General features: G+C 36.2%; 1 protein-coding gene across 1 annotated transcript in view; it reads right to left on the reverse strand.

The window, feature by feature from the left end:
• Nucleotides 1-367: 367 nt before the first annotated feature.
• The window catches only part of swi2 (Protein singed wings 2), a 494,822-nt gene continuing 475,658 nt past the window's right edge, over nt 368-19,531 (reverse strand). Inside the window, exon 9 of the mRNA XM_067139747.2 lies at nt 368-786. Within this exon, the coding sequence (XP_066995848.1) occupies nt 607-786 (180 nt within the window). The 3' untranslated portion in view covers nt 368-606. The remainder of the gene's footprint in view (nt 787-19,531) is intronic.

A 19,531-nucleotide genomic window follows, 5' to 3' on the forward strand; every position in this document is an offset into this window, starting at 1 on the left:
ATATTTCTCTTGTAATGACGGTATTTTTAAATTTACCGCAGATTTTACACTTTATTTGAGTAAAAGCAATTATTATCTTCCATTCGAGACAAATATTACAGTGACATTTCGTAGATCAGATTCGTTCACATAACCAACCAATGAAAGTTAAAATCTCCGACCCGGCCGGGATCGAACCCGGGACCCTCTGAACCGAAGGCCAATATGCTGACCATTCAGCCAACGAGTCAGACAGAATTTTACTGCAATGAGTGAAGGGAAACTATATAAAATCACACTCAGGGCACTGATATTCAAACCAGCACCACTCTCTTGTGGGATGAATAAATACATTTGTTGTAACTTGTCAGTTAAGGAACACAATGTCTCACAAGTTTATACGTTTAATCTTTGGTACTCAATGCCTTGTTACATGGTCCTTAAAAGTAAAAAATGTACGGTTAAATGCACAAATTGCACACCACAAAACATTTTCTATTTTGATGACACAGAATACATTCAACCTCCTAAATTAACATATCTATTTAAATATATTATCAATTACAATACTCTTCATAACTTAGATGTCTTAAAATTAATGTGCTGAGTTTGTGTTTTGACGTAGCATCATGGCATCTTGGAAACAATCCATGGAAGCTTCCCGGTTCTCTTGAAGGCCCAGTAGTCATATGCAAGCTTTCCAAGTATGAATACAATGAGGAAGGCGAGAAAGCCATTCAGCAGGTCAAGAGGTTGTACTACATGGCTGTGATCTCGACACAAGGAACTCCGAGAGATGTCTCTCACCTGAAAGCAAAGAAGCATAACATCAGCATGGCAAGCACGAATGGGTCCTCAGAGTTTCACAGTATTTATTTATTTATTTATTTATTTATTTATTTATTTATTTATTTATTTATTTATTTATTTATTTATTTATTTATTTATTTATTTATTTATTTATTTATTTATTTATTTATTTATTTATTTATTTATTTATTTATTTATTTATTTATTTATTTATTTATTTATTTATTTATTTATTTATTTATTTATTTATTTATTTATTTATTTATTTATTTATTTATTTATTTATTTATTTATTTATTTATTTATTTATTTATTTATTTATTTATTTATTTATTTATTTATTTATTTATTTATTTATTTATTTATTTATTTATTTATTTATTTATTTATTTATTTATTTATTTATTTATTTATTTATTTATTTATTTATTTATTTATTTATTTATTTATTTATTTATTTATTTATTTATTTATTTATTTATTTATTTATTTATTTATTTATTTATTTATTTATTTATTTATTTATTTATTTATTTATTTATTTATTTATTTATTTATTTATTTATTTATTTATTTATTTATTTATTTATTTATTTATTTATTTATTTATTTATTTATTTATTTATTTATTTATTTATTTATTTATTTATTTATTTATTTATTTATTTATTTATTTATTTATTTATTTATTTATTTATTTATTTATTTATTTATTTATTTATTTATTTATTTATTTATTTATTTATTTATTTATTTATTTATTTATTTATTTATTTATTTATTTATTTATTTATTTATTTATTTATTTATTTATTTATTTATTTATTTATTTATTTATTTATTTATTTATTTATTTATTTATTTATTTATTTATTTATTTATTTATTTATTTATTTATTTATTTATTTATTTATTTATTTATTTATTTATTTATTTATTTATTTATTTATTTATTTATTTATTTATTTATTTATTTATTTATTTATTTATTTATTTATTTATTTATTTATTTATTTATTTATTTATTTATTTATTTATTTATTTATTTATTTATTTATTTATTTATTTATTTATTTATTTATTTATTTATTTATTTATTTATTTATTTATTTATTTATTTATTTATTTATTTATTTATTTATTTATTGTGCACTACAGGATTTCTAATCCAAATTACAGTGCAAATGTTTACATGTGTTTTTTTATGCTTCGAATTAGTTTAATAACCTAATATCTGAACTATTCTAATATTATGTTTACAATGAGAAAGGAACAGTATTTCACATCTATCTAATTTAATCTTTACAAGAAAGAGTAAAATAAAAATTAAAAAAATTAACATCATAATTTCGTATCTAAACTATTATTTTCTTCTAGTTCTAACACTTATAATTACATTTACGGGATAGGGCTTAATGTAGAATGTTGATAATATATTTTGTGGTTCAAATCAGCATTACAAATTAGAAAGTTTTCACGGAGATGCTGAATTGTTGTAAAAACAGGTCCAGAGGTACACAGAAGTCTAAAGAATTATTTTTCTGAACTTCACTGTTGTAGACATTGCATAGCCTGTAGAGTGGGGAATTTTTATGAGTGGTTGTTCTGACTTTTTAATTATGATACGTTACATTTGTCCTCGCATGTGAAAGCTCAAGAGGCATAAAAACTCAGGGTTGTCTATAATAGTATTTACAGTTTTGTACAGAAACTTCATGTCATCCTTTTGTCTCCTCAGTTCCAAGCTTTCCATTTTAAAATTTAGGAGAAATTTGTTCAACACTATTGTATGCTATTGAACACTTACAAGGAAACTTTTCATCCCTAAGTCTTGGATCTGATTGAGATTTGGTGTAACGATTTCAGTAGGAAAGTTTTATTCTGCCATATCAAAGTTAGATGCCCAATCGTATATCTAGCACCAGTTTTGGGGTGTCAAAGTTTGCTCATTTGAAAACTCCATAGACAGGAGTGAGTGGCGGGAAGCAGGTGGATGCGGGGTGGCTGGTAAGTTCATCTACCACGTTCTCAGTCTCTCTCTCGCACATACACTACTTCCCTAGCCTCGGCAATCGCTGCCACTCGACGAGAGGAACGGGACCATGAGGCCCTCACTCAATGCAATATGTTGCCGTATTCTTAGAGAAACTCCATCTTTAAGATGGTGTGACGTGAAGTAGAGGTGTTTAATTGCAATGGATAATTTAAATCTAAGAATTTCATTTTTTGTCCGTATTGAACTGAGAACGTAATGTGTCCACCTTTTCAATACAAATAAATGTTATAATGTTTAAGTTACAACATATGTACTTGGAGCTAGTTTCAATGCTACTTAGTGTCATCTTCAGCCAAAATGTGAGAAATAGGCATAGGCGTATACATGCAGACTTGTACATTACACAAAATATTACAACATTATGATTCAATAAGAGTAAAAGAGACATAAAATAGTGAATTATAAGTTCAGAAATTGTCAGTCATCAAAATTATCCATATAGGGTGAATCAAAACTGTACGAAAATGGGTTAGGACTCAAAAACACAATCCTCCAAAAAACATACAATACAATAAAACCACGCGGAAGTTCGAGATTAACTTGGCAGTTAAAGATTCAAATTTTTGCAGACACTCTTCCATTATGTCACCTACCACGAGTGTAGTACAAACATAAGTTAGGATTCAACAAACACAATCGTCACAAAAATGTACATAACATTTTTAAAAACTTAGGATTGAGATGAACTTGGCAATGAACTTGGCAGTTAAGGATGGACAGCTTAGGTCAGGGGAACAGCTATTGTTGGGGTAGGAGGGGAGAGGGAAGGAGGAGCGGCAGGGGAGGATGTGAGGAGTGGAAGGAGGGGGAGATTAGTGAGGGTGATGCAGTGAAAGTGCGTGGCATAAGAAAGTATTATGCACAATGTGAAAGACAGATCTATTATTCGAAATATTAATATTTTTGAATGTAATGAGAAAGTTGAGTAGTATTTTTGGTTTCTCGGAGACATCATTTAGGTTTAGGTTTGAACTGAAATATTGATCTAAATGAATATAGCGGTTTTCAGTGATGTCTAGTAAAGAACCTTTGTTTAGAACTTCTAATACCTCAAGACCTTGATCTATTTCAGTAAAGTTGTGCTGAAATTCTTTCATATGTAGGCCGACCGCAGAAAAACGGTTGTGCTTTATAGCATTAACATGTTCTGCATATCTGATTTTGAAACTACGTCCTGTTTGACCTAGGTAAGAGCTATTGCAGTCTTGGCAAGAAAACCTATATGCACCTGATTTTGAAAAAGGACTGCTTTTATTTATTGATGTACAGTTATGCAGGATCTCTGCGCTTCTATTGTTAGTATGAAAGGCTATTTTAATGTTGCGTTTTTTAAAAACGTTAGTGACGTAAATTTCCTTATTAAAGGTAAAAGTTGAAAACGTGGCAGTGCTAGTACTGTCTTTTATTAAGGTGGTTTTTGGGCGGTATTTGAATTTATTGATTATTCTTTCAATAAAGGCTTCATTAAACCCATTAAATTTTGCTATAGAACGAATGGTGTTCAGTTCTTTATTTAAGTTTTTTCTGGATATCGGAATCCTGCATGCTCGATCTACCAAGCTATTGTATGTAGCCGCTTTTTGTGTTTGAGGATGTAGTGAGTCATTTCTTATAGTAGTGGCCTTTTGAGTGGGCTTTCTATAAATACTATATGTAAATGAAGAGGGATGCCTATTGATTGTTAGGTCTAGAAAATTGATAGAATTATTTAACTCTGATTCTAAGGTAAACTTAATGTTGTGATCGATGTTGTTAAGATTTTTGAGGGTGGATGGCGCATCTATAGAGCGTTCATCTAGGATTATAAATGTGTCATCCACATACCTAACCCAGAAAATTGGATATTGGCAGATTTAATGTTATCGTCGATGGCGGTATGTTCTAAGAAATCAAGGTAGATCTCTGTTAGAATTCCCGAGGCCGGTGAACCCATTGCTAAACCGTCTTGTTTGTAAATAAACTCATCAAATGTAAACTAATTACCGGTATTGTTAATTAGTAATTCTAAGATAGTCATGAAGTCCTGAACTTCAAGTTTACTTAATTGATTGTTAGCTAGTAAGTTTTTTCGATGATCGGGAATAATGGGTTAGTTTTTATACTGGGATACATGTTGATTATATCAAAGGAGTGCATTGAATGATATGGTTGAAGTTTGAAACTGTCTAGTTTGTTTACTAATTCTACAGTGTTCCTTATAGATTTATTTGATGAGAATTTATAATATTTATTAAGAAATTGTTGGCTAAATTGAGATAATTTATACAGAGTGAAGCGAAATTAGCACACTCGGGCGTCGCAGCGCGACTCCTCACATGCCAGCAATAAAAAATGTCTCTCACAAAAGTTCGTCCTGCGAGTATATTCGGCAGAAAAAGAACATTGAAGAGTGGCAATCTGGCAACACTGTAACCACATGTAGGGTAACTATCTCTGTCAGCACATACATGTATAGTTGGTGCAGTGGATAGAGTTTTGGGTTGGCATGCAGGAGTTCGAGGGTTCGATCCTGGGTTGAGGCTCACTTTATTATTTGCTAATTTCCATCGGACAATACGTACTGTAATACAGTAAGACACCGTTTCATAGATCACATTTATCCTACATTTACAAAACTTAGTAACGCTGAACACGTAACGCATCTAGTAGACGAACTGGTGCGAATAAATTCACGCCCACGACGTGGAAAGGGCGTCTTTCAAAGCTGACCAATGAAAACGAATGTTCATGCCTTTCTAGGATCGTAGTATGTAAGTGAAAATGGTTTCTAGAAGACCCGCTGCAATCGCTGTTGACGATTAAGATGCCAGATACCACACCACCTGGACTACATTTACGAAATAACATTTTGTGTAATGTACAAGTGTGCATGTATACGCCTATGCCTATTTCTCACATTTTGCCTGAAGATGACACTAAATAGCGTTGAAACTAGTTCCAAGTAAATATGTTGTAACTTGAACATTATAACATTTATTTGTATTGAAAAGGTGGACCCTTTAAGTTACCTATCTTATATGCAATAGATAGTACGTTATTATATAATTTACAATGTATATGTGAATAATTACGTGGCGTTACAGTTTACTCGTGAGTATTTATGGTTGATTTTAACTAAGTTTGCTGGACAAAAAATGAGTCACCCTAGTGCGCACGCACAGATGGATCATTAGGCCTGTATGGATGGTGCAGCAAATAAGTCCCGTGCTCAACTGCATGCGCACTGCCTCTACTTGAGCACAGGGCAGTAGCGATCAGCGAGACATTGACATTCCAAGCGGACAGTGTACGTCGAAATGGGCAGATGTGAGGATGTGACAGAGTGGCAAAAAGGAGCAATCGCATTTGGCCGTGCCCATGGCCATACGGTGCGTGAAGTTGCTGGATTTGTTAGTGTTTCACAGCGGTATGTTCAATGTGTCTACAAGTAGTGGTGTACTAAATGTGGCCACGAAAAACGACGTCAGAATTGTGTTCGGAACAGGATCCTTACAAGAGGGTCCGTAGGTGCGTTTCACGGCTTGTGAATCAAAATCGCTTCTAAACCCGACAGAAATTGCTGCAGTCAGTGAATGAAGGTCCATCCCAATCTGTTAGTAACAATTGTCCTCTTGCATGCTGATGTTTCTTGTGAGTGTACTCAAAAATGAGCTTTGTAATATGATGCTTTGACTAAGATTAGAGGATGTTGTTGCTCAAAGCATAAGTTCGAGTGTCGTAGCAAGACCGACTACAATATATCAGACCGTAATATCAAAACCAAGATGGTGGACGTCGTGGGCGCAGTAGCTGCCGACTGATGAAGGTTGGGGTAGCACGCAATAACTTCATTTCGACGATAAACCAACTCATGATTTTCGGAGATGTCAGAATTTCGTCCCAAAGAAGTTATTTTACCTGCCAGTAAATTTACCGACACGAGGCTGACGTATTTGAGCACCTTCAAATACTACCGGAATGAGCCGGAATCAAACCCGCCAAGTTGGGGTCAGAAGGCCAGAGCTTCAACCGCCTGAGCCACTCAGCCCGGCGTCACATTAAATTACTTGTGTTGATGCCACTGAAAGAGCTACAGAATATCTGATTCAATCCGCCAGAAATTAAGAAAAGATCGCGTACATATTTTGCAAACGGTGGTAGGTAATTTAACATGATAAATGTAACATCATAAGGAAAATCACTGTTGCACCTATGAAAACACCTCGCGAACAAGTACTCATCACATATGATCAACTAGAATCACGCATATTCTGCTAGAATAGATGGACAGCCCCACAGCAAAAGAGAACAATAAGCTGATTATTTCGAAATGTCACTTAGTCAAATAACGTTTTCTCTTAGATTACACTTCGCTGGATAGATGGAAATACATTATAAAACTGTTAAAATGATATTTATAACATCATTTTGAATGTTTATAAATAATTTAAGATGCAAAATTCCTCGATTTATTCACTCTCATAAGAACTATGAAACATAACGCGTTGTCTTAGTTTCGCAGTGGTGGACAATTTCTGATGTTCAGCACTCGATGAAAATGAAGAAAATGAAAATGATGAAAATGAAGTACAGCCGAAATGATTATGCCAGCCCAATGAACAGCCCACGGGGCCCTCAGCTGAGTCCTGGCATTGCTTCCACTTACTTGTGCCAGGCTCCTCACTTTCATCTATCATATCCGGCATCCCTTGGTCAACACTTGTTCTTCCTTACTGGAAACTCTTATATCATATGTTGACATATGATATAGTAGCACTTCCAACCATGGTGGTAAACTTAGCAATGAAAAGTTCAGACACGAAATATATAATAGGATTTTCCCCATTGAAGAACATGAGTAAAACAGCTCTATTGACTCTAAACAATGATGTCTTTAACCTACATGGACGAGCTACAATTTGGTGTAGACTGCTTGATAACAGATATCCACAGCATGAATCGGAAGGTATTGGTACAATAAAACCCCTGAGTTACAAACAAATCTAATCCCTGCAAATCCCCCCTGTGGGTGGGGGCGGTAGAATAACACCCACGGTATCCCCTGCCTGTCTTAAGAGGCGACTAAAAGGGGCCCCAGGGGCTCTGAACTCTGGAGCGACCACGGGGCCCTCAGCTGAGTCCTGGCATTACTTCCACTTACTTGTGCCAGGCTCCTCTCTTTCATCTATCATATCCGGCATCCCTTGGTCAACACTTGTTCTTTTCTGACCCCGATGGTATTACGTATGGATGCCTAGGGAGTCTTTCATTTTCATGCCCTTCGTGGCCCTTGTCTTCCTTCGACCGATACCTTCATTTTTCGTAGTGTCGGACCCCTTCCATTCTATCTCTGTGATTAATGTTATATAGAGGATGGTTGCCTAGTTGTATTTCCTCTTAAAACAATAATCACCACCACCACCATCCCTGCAAGTCACTATTTCTTCTGTGTAACAGTGTTCAGATTGCTCCATCTATCACACTGTAAGTTTTGTCATACACCAAGATCTAGCCAAATGTTCCCGCAGGCAAGCACAGATTCTTTCAAAATACAATTGCATCTAAATCACACGACACTTTGAAGCACATAGACACTGAAGGAACATCACCATATCAATTATCAATATCTAAATGAATTGTTTTTTGAGGAATACGAATAGGTCAACCATTTAGAATTAGAAAAAATAGTCTTCCCTAATCTCAGACTTACTCTCAGATGACATATGCATACTACTGTTTTGTAGAAATATTCACGATGTATGTTCCTAATCCACTTCTCTCTTAATGTTTTATTCCTTAGAGAACTTAAGAATAGATGTATGAGAGGCACTGCCATAGTTCGATTTAAATCCAGTTCACAACACGATCAAAACTAATATATTCTCACATGACTGCGTATAATTCCGGATCCTTGTGACCAGTGACCCATATAAATACACTCACACACTTATGTTCTACATAGAAACTAATACTTATCGTCAACTTACATGGAATTACTCCGACTGAATGAGAAAACTAAAACGAATAGGCTCACCGTTATCGTTTGAAAAGAGATCTTCCCTAACCACAAATTTTGGTTACACACACAGCCCAGTACGATAGTTTGGTCTTTGACTTCCAAATTTTCCCGGTGAATATTCCTTATCCATTTCTCCTGTAGAGATCTATCTTCAGGGAATTTAAACGCTTCAGCAACGGTATAATTAGATCTACAACCACGAACGCAGCAGGAACGACCCATTTTGTGCTATGTTACAAGCACGACAATATAAACACTATTCTACATCAAAAATACCATCATATAAATTTCTAACAAAACACCATACTGATAAACCATTATACTTTATACTTCAATAACTCGATCAAAATAACACTAACAGAATGTAAACACAGATATGAACCAACCACATGTCTCAAACGCTCGCCCACGAAGTCGCCATTTTCCTCCTAATCGATAGTAACATTAAGGTCTGATATTATTGTAGTCGGTCTTGGTCGTAGCCTACCGCTCACCTTGAGCAATAGTTTTCCATCAACAAAAGGATTAACAGATCTCAATGAAATCTTGGTAGAGAGTTCTTTGTTTTCTGTCAAATTTTGTAGGTCTTGTATGTAGGAATCCATTTGAGCATATATTACATATACCAACTATGCAGTTCCTTTGGACTCAGTGGTCCGTGTAATCTATTCTCCCTTATCCGACAATTATGAGTAAATCTTAAGCAATCGGAGACAATCCTACATAACTTAGGCCATGACGACAACTTGGTGAATACTGTGAGAGGAACCACTGCACTCAGAAGACTGGTCGTTGCTTCCTTCTTATGTGTTCTCCTTTCTTAAGCAGTTTCTATTGGCTTCTGCATCTTTGGCCATTGCGACGCCTGTTTCTTTAACCAGTCTCAGCTGTTCCACCATAAGCTAAGATCCTTAAGTTTCCTAGGTTCAACTCCACGTGATATTACATCTGCAAGATTCTTCTTGCTACTGACGTGACTCAGTCACACACATTTGTCATTTCTTGAATTTAATTTACCCTGCTCGCAACAAATGTCTTCCATCGTGGCGGTGAAGAAACAAGTCAAGATAGGGTTACGCTTGAGTCAGACCAAAATCTAACGTTGTGAAATTGCTTCTTTAATGCCCCTTGTGTCTTGTGATACAATTCTGAAAGTAAGAGAGCCCCATAAAGTTCTAGTCTTGGTAGCTGTAGCATCTTTAAAGGAGCTATTCTTGATCGTGACCTTAGTAGTTTGATATTTACATTTCCTTCAGAGTATATGGTTCGAAGATAGAAGCAAGCTGCATATGCCAAATCATTGGCATCTGAAAATCCGTGGAATTCAAATGTGTCACTGCCTTCCGTACTAGCAATAAAACTGTTGACCTTGATGTTGTTTATAGTTGCTAACTGTTTACAGGTAACAATTATGGGGCCTAAAAGTCCTATAGGATCATATATAGAAGCAATTGTCCTCAAAACACTCCTTTTGGTTACAATATTGTCTGGTTTAGGCTGGATATCAAACAATAATTTGTCAGTCACTGGGTTTCATAAAACTCCTAACGTTTTCTTAGTTTCCTTGTCATTGAAATTCAGTGGGACATTTGTGTCAACATCTTCTGGTGGGATATTTTGATTGGATATCCACTTCCTTAGATGAAATCCACCGCTCCTCATCATTGCTATTAAATCTTTCTGTAATCTTAAAGCTTCATTTAAGTCATTCGCTCCAGAAATTATGTCATCAACATAAAAATCATTGTCGGCTGTTCTGGCTGATTCAGGATAGTTCAGTGATTCATCTGCAGTCAAACTTCTTAGGCATCTTGTGTTTAGGAATGGCGCCGATGCTGTTCCATATGTAACAGTGTTCAATTCGTACTCTTGAACTGGTTGGTTTGGATCACTTCTCCACACTATTCTTTGGAGGTGTCGGTCTAAACGATGTACTTAAATTTGCCTATACATTTTCTCAATCTCAGCCTTAATAATGTAATTGGCTTTACATCGCACTAACTACTTTTACAGTTTTCTGAGACGCCGAGGTGCCAGAATTTAGTCTCTCAGGAGTTCTTTTATGTGCCAGTAAATCTATCGACACAAGGCTGACGTATTTGAGCCCTGCAAATACCATCGGACTGAGCCAGAATCGAATCTGCCAAGTTGGGGTCAGAAGGCCTGCGCCTCAACCGTCTGAGCCACTCAGCCCGGCAATGTCAGCCTTAAATGCAATTCTATGCAGTCGGAATCTTTGAAGTATTGAGTACAGATCATCATCTACAGTTGCACCGACCATTAACAAATCATTCAATGGAGCTCGATTGTCGCTCCGTTCTGACGCATTAAAAACAACCCTTAGCTTAGTTGTTTAACTGTTCTTGTTTATAACACCATGGTGTGGCATGTAAAATGGTGGGAATGTGTAATCCTTCTTGTCGACTAGTGACATATGACGCAACTCTTCATATTATTGCAAGAACTCCTGATACCTTCCCTTCATATCTGGCTGGTACGGTAGCTTAACCTTTATTTATGGATCCGAACTGACGTGCTGATTAGATTCGACTTTTTTCATTGAAGAGCGGAAGAAGCTAACAGCATTGCAGTACCTATCTTCCATTTGACCCCGTTCAGTTTCGTCAGTAACACCTTGAACTGCTTCCAACTCATCTTGAATGTCATTATATTTCACCCAGTGCACCTCTAGTAAGTTTAATCTGACTTCTAATTGAGCAGTTAGGGGGTTATTGTCGTAACTAGTAATGAACTTTTCTACTCTCATAAACTCAGATTTTGTTGCTGCCGGAAGTCGAACAAGTTCCTTAAACCTTATCTTCAGCCATTATAACTTTCAGATGAATGGCTTTACTTGGGAAATTGTCATTTTAGGACATATTTCAGGAAGGAAACCACCTGCCTTACCTTGCTGAAGTCTCTTGCATACTGGAACTGTTGCATCTCCCGCCTTCTCATTCGATATTAAGACACAGAGTTTAGTCACACGCGTATAATTTCCTGCGTCCTTGTTCATACATTACAGTCACTTTCAGAATGCATAGCTACTTACCGTTCAAACTTCGGAATACCTTGGAATACTCGCACTTCATAAAGATTTATTTCTGGCCACATTACACTGAACGTGACTGCAAGTGGTTAACATTTCAACGTCTTACTCGTTCATTACGAATGTTTCAGGAAGAACGTGTACGTTTAGTCAGTAGCGTAGCCAGGATTTCAGTTTGGGAGGGGGGCGGGGTATTCATGCATAATTTTATTTTGATAGGTGTCCAAACTTCCAGAATTTAGGTGGTGTAGAATATCTAAAACAAAAAAAACAAAAAACAAAAAAAAAAGAAATGAGTGTCCTTGGATCAAGTAAGAGTGGCGGATTCGTGCAGATTCCGGAAGCTAAAAGTAATCTTCATCTTCTTCTCCATCTTCTTCTTCCCCGCTTTTCCCACACCTGTGGGGTCGCGGGTGCGAACTGTGTCGCACATGTGGATTTGGCCCTGTTTTACGGTCGGATGTCCTTCCCGACGCCAACCCTAAATGAAGGGATGTAATCACTGTTGTGTCTTTCTTTGGTCGTGTAGTATGTTGTCTGAATATGAAGAGGAAAGTATTGGGGCAAACACCCAGTCCCCGAGCCAGAAAAATTAATCAGATGCAATTAAAATCCACGAACCGGCCGGCATCGAACCCGTGACCCTCTGAACCGAAGGCCTCAACACTGGTCATTCAGCCAATGAGTCGGACTCCGGAAGTTAATATTAATATACATTATATATAAAATGCTTAATAAAAGGGGTATCACCGAGCTCGATAGCTGCAGTCGCTTAAGTGCGGCCAGTATCCAATAATCGGGAGATAGTGGGTTCGAACCCCACTGTCGGCCGCCCTGAAGATAGTTTTCCGTAGTTTCCCATTTTCACACCAGGCAAATGCCGCGGCTGCACCTTAATTAAGGCCACGGCCGCTTCCTTCCCATTCCTAGGCCTTTCCTATCCCATCGTCGCCATAAGACCTATCTGTGTCGGTGCGACGTAAAACAAATAGAAAAAAAAGGGTACCTCTGTCACTCCCATCCCAACATAACAGCAGCATTTCACATATTCCGAGTGCAAGAATAAACAGTTTGAGTAAAGATGCAATATTCTGGTTTAGAATAAATACGGTAATGTTATTATAATAATGGTCATGTGATAAGCAATAAAGAAGTGACATTATATACAAATAATGCGGCAAAAGAAATACACACACACAGGTCGAATACAGGTTTCTCGCCTTTCTTGTCCATGGCTAGATGACGAAACCACGAGAATGATGGCCCACCGTGACTCGTTATTTCGACATTATAAACAAACCCTAGATGACACAGGCTTCGAATCTTGCCGCATCTTAAGAAATCGCACTAAGCAGTTAATCAGAAATAAAAAATGTATATATTTCCGGAATTTAGCTAACAACTTAAATTTTAATCGCGCATGGGACCAACTTAGAGCTCTGGGAATAGGAAAACGTCAACAGAGACAGACAACTCCCTGACATTCTACTTGACGAACTGAACGATTACTTTAGTAGAATAAATATTCAACCTAGCTCAATTAACTGCACCGACTCACCGCCCTCCCCTCCAGCCAATCCACCATTCACATTTCACAGTGTCCCAGAAAATCAGGTTAAAAAGGCTTTGTACTCGATTAAATCAAAGACTACAGGTGTAGATGATATTCCTATTACTTTTATACATTAATAATAATCGTATGGCCTCAGCTACCGTTTTGCAGACATTTCGATTTGACGCCATCTGGCTGTCTGCTCGTCAATTTCGACGTTCTGGTTTACTCTGTCTGCCATCTAGCGGACATAGAGTAAACCGGATCTCTCTTGGGCGTCTATGGCTGAGATTGAATTAATTTTGTCGGGTAAATACCAAATGTATCACCAGAGATCTTTTACATGCCGACATCGTACGACATGGAGTGTCGAATGGACTTTTTTCCGCCCTTCAAAAATCCGGCTACCTCTGCCGGGTTCGAACCCGCTATCTTGGGATCCGGAGGCCGACACTCTACCACGGATCCACAGAGGCAGCTACTTTTATACATAACATTATGGGTGCTGTCCTGCCTATACTGACGCACATACTGAACTATTGTTTACTAAACGGAACTTTCCCTCCTGTCTGGAAAACAGCCAATATTATACCGGTACCTAAGAGTTTAGACCCACAATCACCCTCTGACTATCGTCCGATGTCCATACTCCCTGCGCTTTCTAAAGCCTTTGAACGTTTAGTATAAGTGCAAGTTCTGGAATACCTAAATAAAAATGCTCTTTTGGACCCTTTGCAATCTGGATTTAAGAAGGGTCACAGTACCGCGACAGCACTTTTGAAGGTTACTGAAGACATTAGAATCACTATGTACAAGCGACTGCTCACTATACTTATCCTTCTTGACTTCAGTAGCGCCTTTGACACTATAGTAATTCCGACTATGATAAAATGGAACTGCTAAATTTCGACCTGGCTGCGCTTAAGGTTTTTAGTTCTTATTTGAGTAACCGTCAACAGCGTGTAACAGTAAACGACAAAGCCTCTAAATGGAAAATGAAACTTAGTGTTGCCCCGCAGGGCAGTATTCCAGGGCCCCTAATTTTCTGTATTTATATCAATGACAGGAAATAACACACACCACCTCTATGCTGACGATCTTCAAATATATATTTTGCTATTTGCTTTACGTCGCACCGACACAGATAGGTCTTATGGCGACGATGGGATAGGAAAGGCCTAGGAGTTGGAAGGAAGCTGCCATGGCCTTAATTAAGGTAAGCATTTGCCTGGTGTGAAAATGTGAAACCACGGAAAACCATCTTAAGGCTGCCGATAGTGGAGGACCAACATATGGTGTCATCTTGAATGTCTGCTTTTCTGCTTGTTGAAAGATTAATGGGCTTATATTTATCACCAAGTCACAAATCAAAATAAGTAGAGGGTCATTTACACATCCGAAAAAATCACAAATTACACACAAAATGTCAGATCACCAATCTCATACGTGTCTGATAGCCTTTCTTCTTGAGATACACACGATATTAGTAAATTTCAAGAGGTACACTAAGCGAAGCAGGACTTTTGACCTCATAACCTTAGAAGATAGGATAGAACAACTCTGAACTCACTTGACGAATTTTATTAGAATGTACGAAAAGAAAGAATGCTAAGAACTCCATTGTTGCCAGAAGTATTACCTTACAACTGTATGGTTGCATTGTCCAAATATGTATTGATCGCATTGATGATATCTGGAGTAGGTTTATATAATAAACAAGACACATTTGTAGGTAGCGGATGGCAAATACAGTAGACAATACGCGACACTCTGAGAGATATCGAGGGACAGGGATTAGAGCTCTCTCAAGAGGAGTGACCTGAGAGTTACTGATTCTGTCATAAGAGCACGTGCATTTGTTTGTGGAATGTTTGACGTTATTTATGCATTTGCATTAAGTTGACATAAGTAAATAGTAGCTTGTGGCATTCCTTTATATCTCCTCTCAATATGAGTGGTTAGAAATGTGCTGTGTTTGGCTGCAATAACTATGAAGTGCAGAAGGATTCACGGGCTTTATTCCGTTTTCCTCTTGACAAGAAAATGTAAGTAAATATTGTGTTTGCATATATATTCTTCCAGTTACAAAGGTATTTTTAAGTACTTCCTAAACTTCTGACCTGCGCGACTCACATTTTAACTGGCTTAAAATATAATACTCATATTTTATTGTATAGTGCAGCAGTTAACCTTCAATACCGTTGTGTTGTTGTAGGTGTGATCTGTGGTTTGATTTAATTCAGGAAAATACATATGCATATGTGTGTGGCTGGTTGTGTTCCAAGTTACCCCATTTGGAATGCTGTAATGCGTTGTCAAGCACTGAAGAAAATCTAGGTGATTTAAGAAATGTACATATTTTGTTGAAACAATATGATGTAAATTTGCTTTACCCTAATGCAATAGCATTATGGCAAGTATTGCTTATAGGGAAAGTTTGAATGTTTTTGAGGCTAAATTTATATATTTTCTTTCTGTTAGTAGGCTTCAAGTTAATAGGAAAATTGTCCAGCTCTTAAATGTAAATTCATTGAATCACGTGTGTAAGGAATGTGCCGAAATTTTTGTTGACAAGTGGTTTAATGTGATGATACAATGTTTTTAAATGAGAAAAAAAAATACAAATCTAGCCTTGAACGTTCAGGCAGGAATTTTAAAGCTAAGAAAATGCATAAATGAAAGATCAAGCCCTTTCACCGCAGTCCATTTCACATCTTGATTATATGTCTAATTTCAGTCTTTAAATAATAACCTGTTAAATAATTCTTCATTCATTTATCCAGAATTGCTTTAGCAAATTTGAAGTTAATATCATAGTAACACTTTCTCTTTAGACGTAATTTATTTATCCATTTCCGTATATACATTTCCATTGATATTTGAATTTAGCGCGAATTTTCAGGTCACGCCATTAGGAGCGCCACTTGCGACTTGTCTCCCATTTTAACAAGGCTAAATCCGGAAGTGTCGCGTATTGTCTCTACTGTATTTGCGGATAGCGAAGACTAAGTAGCTGCGAAAAAAGGGGCGATTCATATACAGGACAATGGAGAATTAAATGATTCGCATCTGCATCAGATACGCCACAGATGCACAATGAATTTGAAATAAAATGGAATTTGTGTTTATACTATGGGGTTAAGGCATGATTAAATTGAAGGCGGATTATATTGGTAACTAGCAATTACCCGCGGCTTCGCTGGCGTGGATTTCGTAATTTGATCAAAGTAATCCTTCCTCGGCGTTGCACTAAGACAATATCTGAAAATTTCTAAAGTATAAACACTCACCCACAAATTGAGTTTCATTTTTTCCCAGAAATTATTTGTAAACCATGTTTGTGGTATTACCTTTTGGGCCTAAGACGACCATGCGACATAGAATTGTACATGTGAGAAACAGTCTTATCTGAAGTCGAAAAAATAAATACATGTTCTTTTATTTCTAAAGGAGATTCCGAATACCAATTTTCATGTCTGTTACATCTTCAGTTTTTAAGATATAATTATCCTCATATAAAATAATTCAATTATTTTTCACTTCTTTTCACCCCCTGTTGAGTGCCTTCTCCGAAAACAAAAAGGTACATGTTCCTGTAGTTTTAAAGGACTTTCCAAATACCAAGTTTCTTGTCTCTAACATGTTAAGTTTTTGACATATAATGTACATATACCGGTACTCATTTTAAAAATTCACCCGCTTTTTCAATTCTTAACTGCATTTTCTGAAAACAAAAGAATACGTGTTTCATTATTTTTAAAGGAGATTCCAAATACCAGTGTTCATGTCTGTACGTCTGTAACCCCTTCGGTTTTTGAGATAAATGTATACTCATAAGAATAATTCAACTTCTTCTTCTGCTTCTTGACTTCTTTCCATCCTTCTCCCGCCTTAAGTGGACTTTCCGAAAACAAAAATACGTGTTTCTTTATTTTGAAAGGAAATTCAAAAAACCAACTTTCACGTCTGCAACAGCTTCAATTTTTAAGATAAAGTATCCTCATAAACAGATTTCAACTTCAACTCCTTACTTACTTATTTTCAACCCCACACCCCTTACGTCGATTTTCCGAAAAAACAAATGCGTGTTTCTTTGTTTGTCAAGGAGATTCCAAATACTAATTTTTACGTCTGTAACAATTTTAGATTTTGAGATATATGTATTCTCATTAAAGTAATTCAACTCCTTTTTCACCTCCCCCCCTCACACTTTCCTACCCGTTAAGTTGATTCCCCACTCTCCAAAAGTGCGCGTTTCTTTATTTTTAAAGGAGATTCCAAATACAAATTTTCACCTCTTTAACATCTTTAGCTTTTGATATACAGAATAAGTATACTCATACAAAGAATTCAACTAATTTTTCAATTCAATCACGCCCCTTAAGTGGATTTTCCGAAGACAAAAAACACGTGTTTCTCTACTTTGAGAGAAGATTCCAAATACAAATGTTCATGCCTCTAACATCTTCAGTGTCTGAGATATAAGTACCCTCATAAACGGAATTCAACTCTTTTTTCACCCTAGCCTGTTATGTCGATTCCACCCCCACAAAATGCGTGTTTCTTTATTTTTAAAGGAGATTCAAAATACAAATTTTCACGTGCGTAACCTTAAGTTTTTGAGATCTAAGTTTCACCATAAAAATAACTAAATTTTTTCACTTCTTTTCACCCTCCCCCTTACGTGCATTTTTCGAAAGCCAAAAATACTTGTTCCTTTATTTATAAGGCTCCAAAATGCCAATTATCACGACTGTAACGTCTTCAGTTTTGAGATACCGGTACATGTATCATCATAAAAAGAAATTACACATCTTTTTCACCGCCCCCGCCCCAAAGTTGATTTCCCCCCGAAAATGCATGTTTCTTCATTTTTAAAGAAGATACCAAATACTAATTTTCACGTCTGTAACATCTTTAGTTTTTGAGATATGAAATGAAATGGTATATGGCTTTTAGTGCCAGAAGTGTCCGAGGACATGTTCGGCTCGCCAGGTGCAGGTCTTTCGATTTGACTCCCTTAGGCGACCTGTGCGTTATGATGAAGATGAAATGATGATGAAGACGACACATACACCAAGCCCCCGTGCCAGAGAATTTAACCAATGGTGGTAAAAATTTCCGACCCTGCCGAGAATCGAACCCGGGACCCCTGTGACTAAAGGCCAGCACGCTAACCATTTAGCCACGGAGGCGGACTGAGATATAAGTATCCTCATGAAAATAATTCAACTCCTTTCTCACTCCACCTCCGCCCGTTAAGTTGTTTTCCCCCACCCAAAAATGCATGTTCTTTTATTTTTAAAGGAGATTCCAAATACCAATTTCCACGTCTCTAACCTTCAGTTTCTCCAGAAAAAGAATTCAATTTTTTTTCCTTTCACACATCCCACTCAAGTGAACTTTCTAAAAACAAACAGTACCCGGTTTTTTAAAGGAGCTTCCAAATACAAATTATCACGACTGTAACATCTTCATTTTTTGAGATGGATGTATCCTCGTGAAAGGAATTCATCTCCGTTTTCATCCCCCCCTACCAAGTTGATCACCCCCTCCCAAATGCGTGTTTCTTTATTTTTAAAGGAGATTCCAAACACCAGTTTTCACGTCTGTAACATCTTTAGATTTTTTTGGTATATATAGCCTACATACATTCTTATACAAATAATTCAAATAATTTTTCAATTCTTTCATCCCCCCCCCCAACGTTAAGGTTTTTTTCCGAAAACCAAATAATACGTGTTTCACTATTTTAAATAGAGATTCAAAATACCAATTTTCACGTCCGCAACATGTTAAGTTTTTGAAATATACTGTTAATATGCTAATTTTAAAAATTTTCAGTTCCCCTTAAGCGAATTTTTCGGAAAGAAATATTTATGTTTCTTTACTTTTACAGGAAATTCCAAATACCAGTTTTCAAATATTCAATATGTTGCGTGTCTGAGATAATTTGCAGATGTCGTCTTTTAAAAATTCACCCCGCTTTTCACTCCTGTTCACCCCCTATTAATAAGATTATCCAAAAACACAAAAATATATGTTTCTTTATTTTCAAGGGAGATTCCCAATACCAATTTTCATGTC

The sequence above is a fragment of the Anabrus simplex genome, chromosome 2 (assembly GCF_040414725.1).
Source record: "Anabrus simplex isolate iqAnaSimp1 chromosome 2, ASM4041472v1, whole genome shotgun sequence".
Lineage (NCBI taxonomy): Eukaryota > Metazoa > Arthropoda > Insecta > Orthoptera > Tettigoniidae > Anabrus > Anabrus simplex.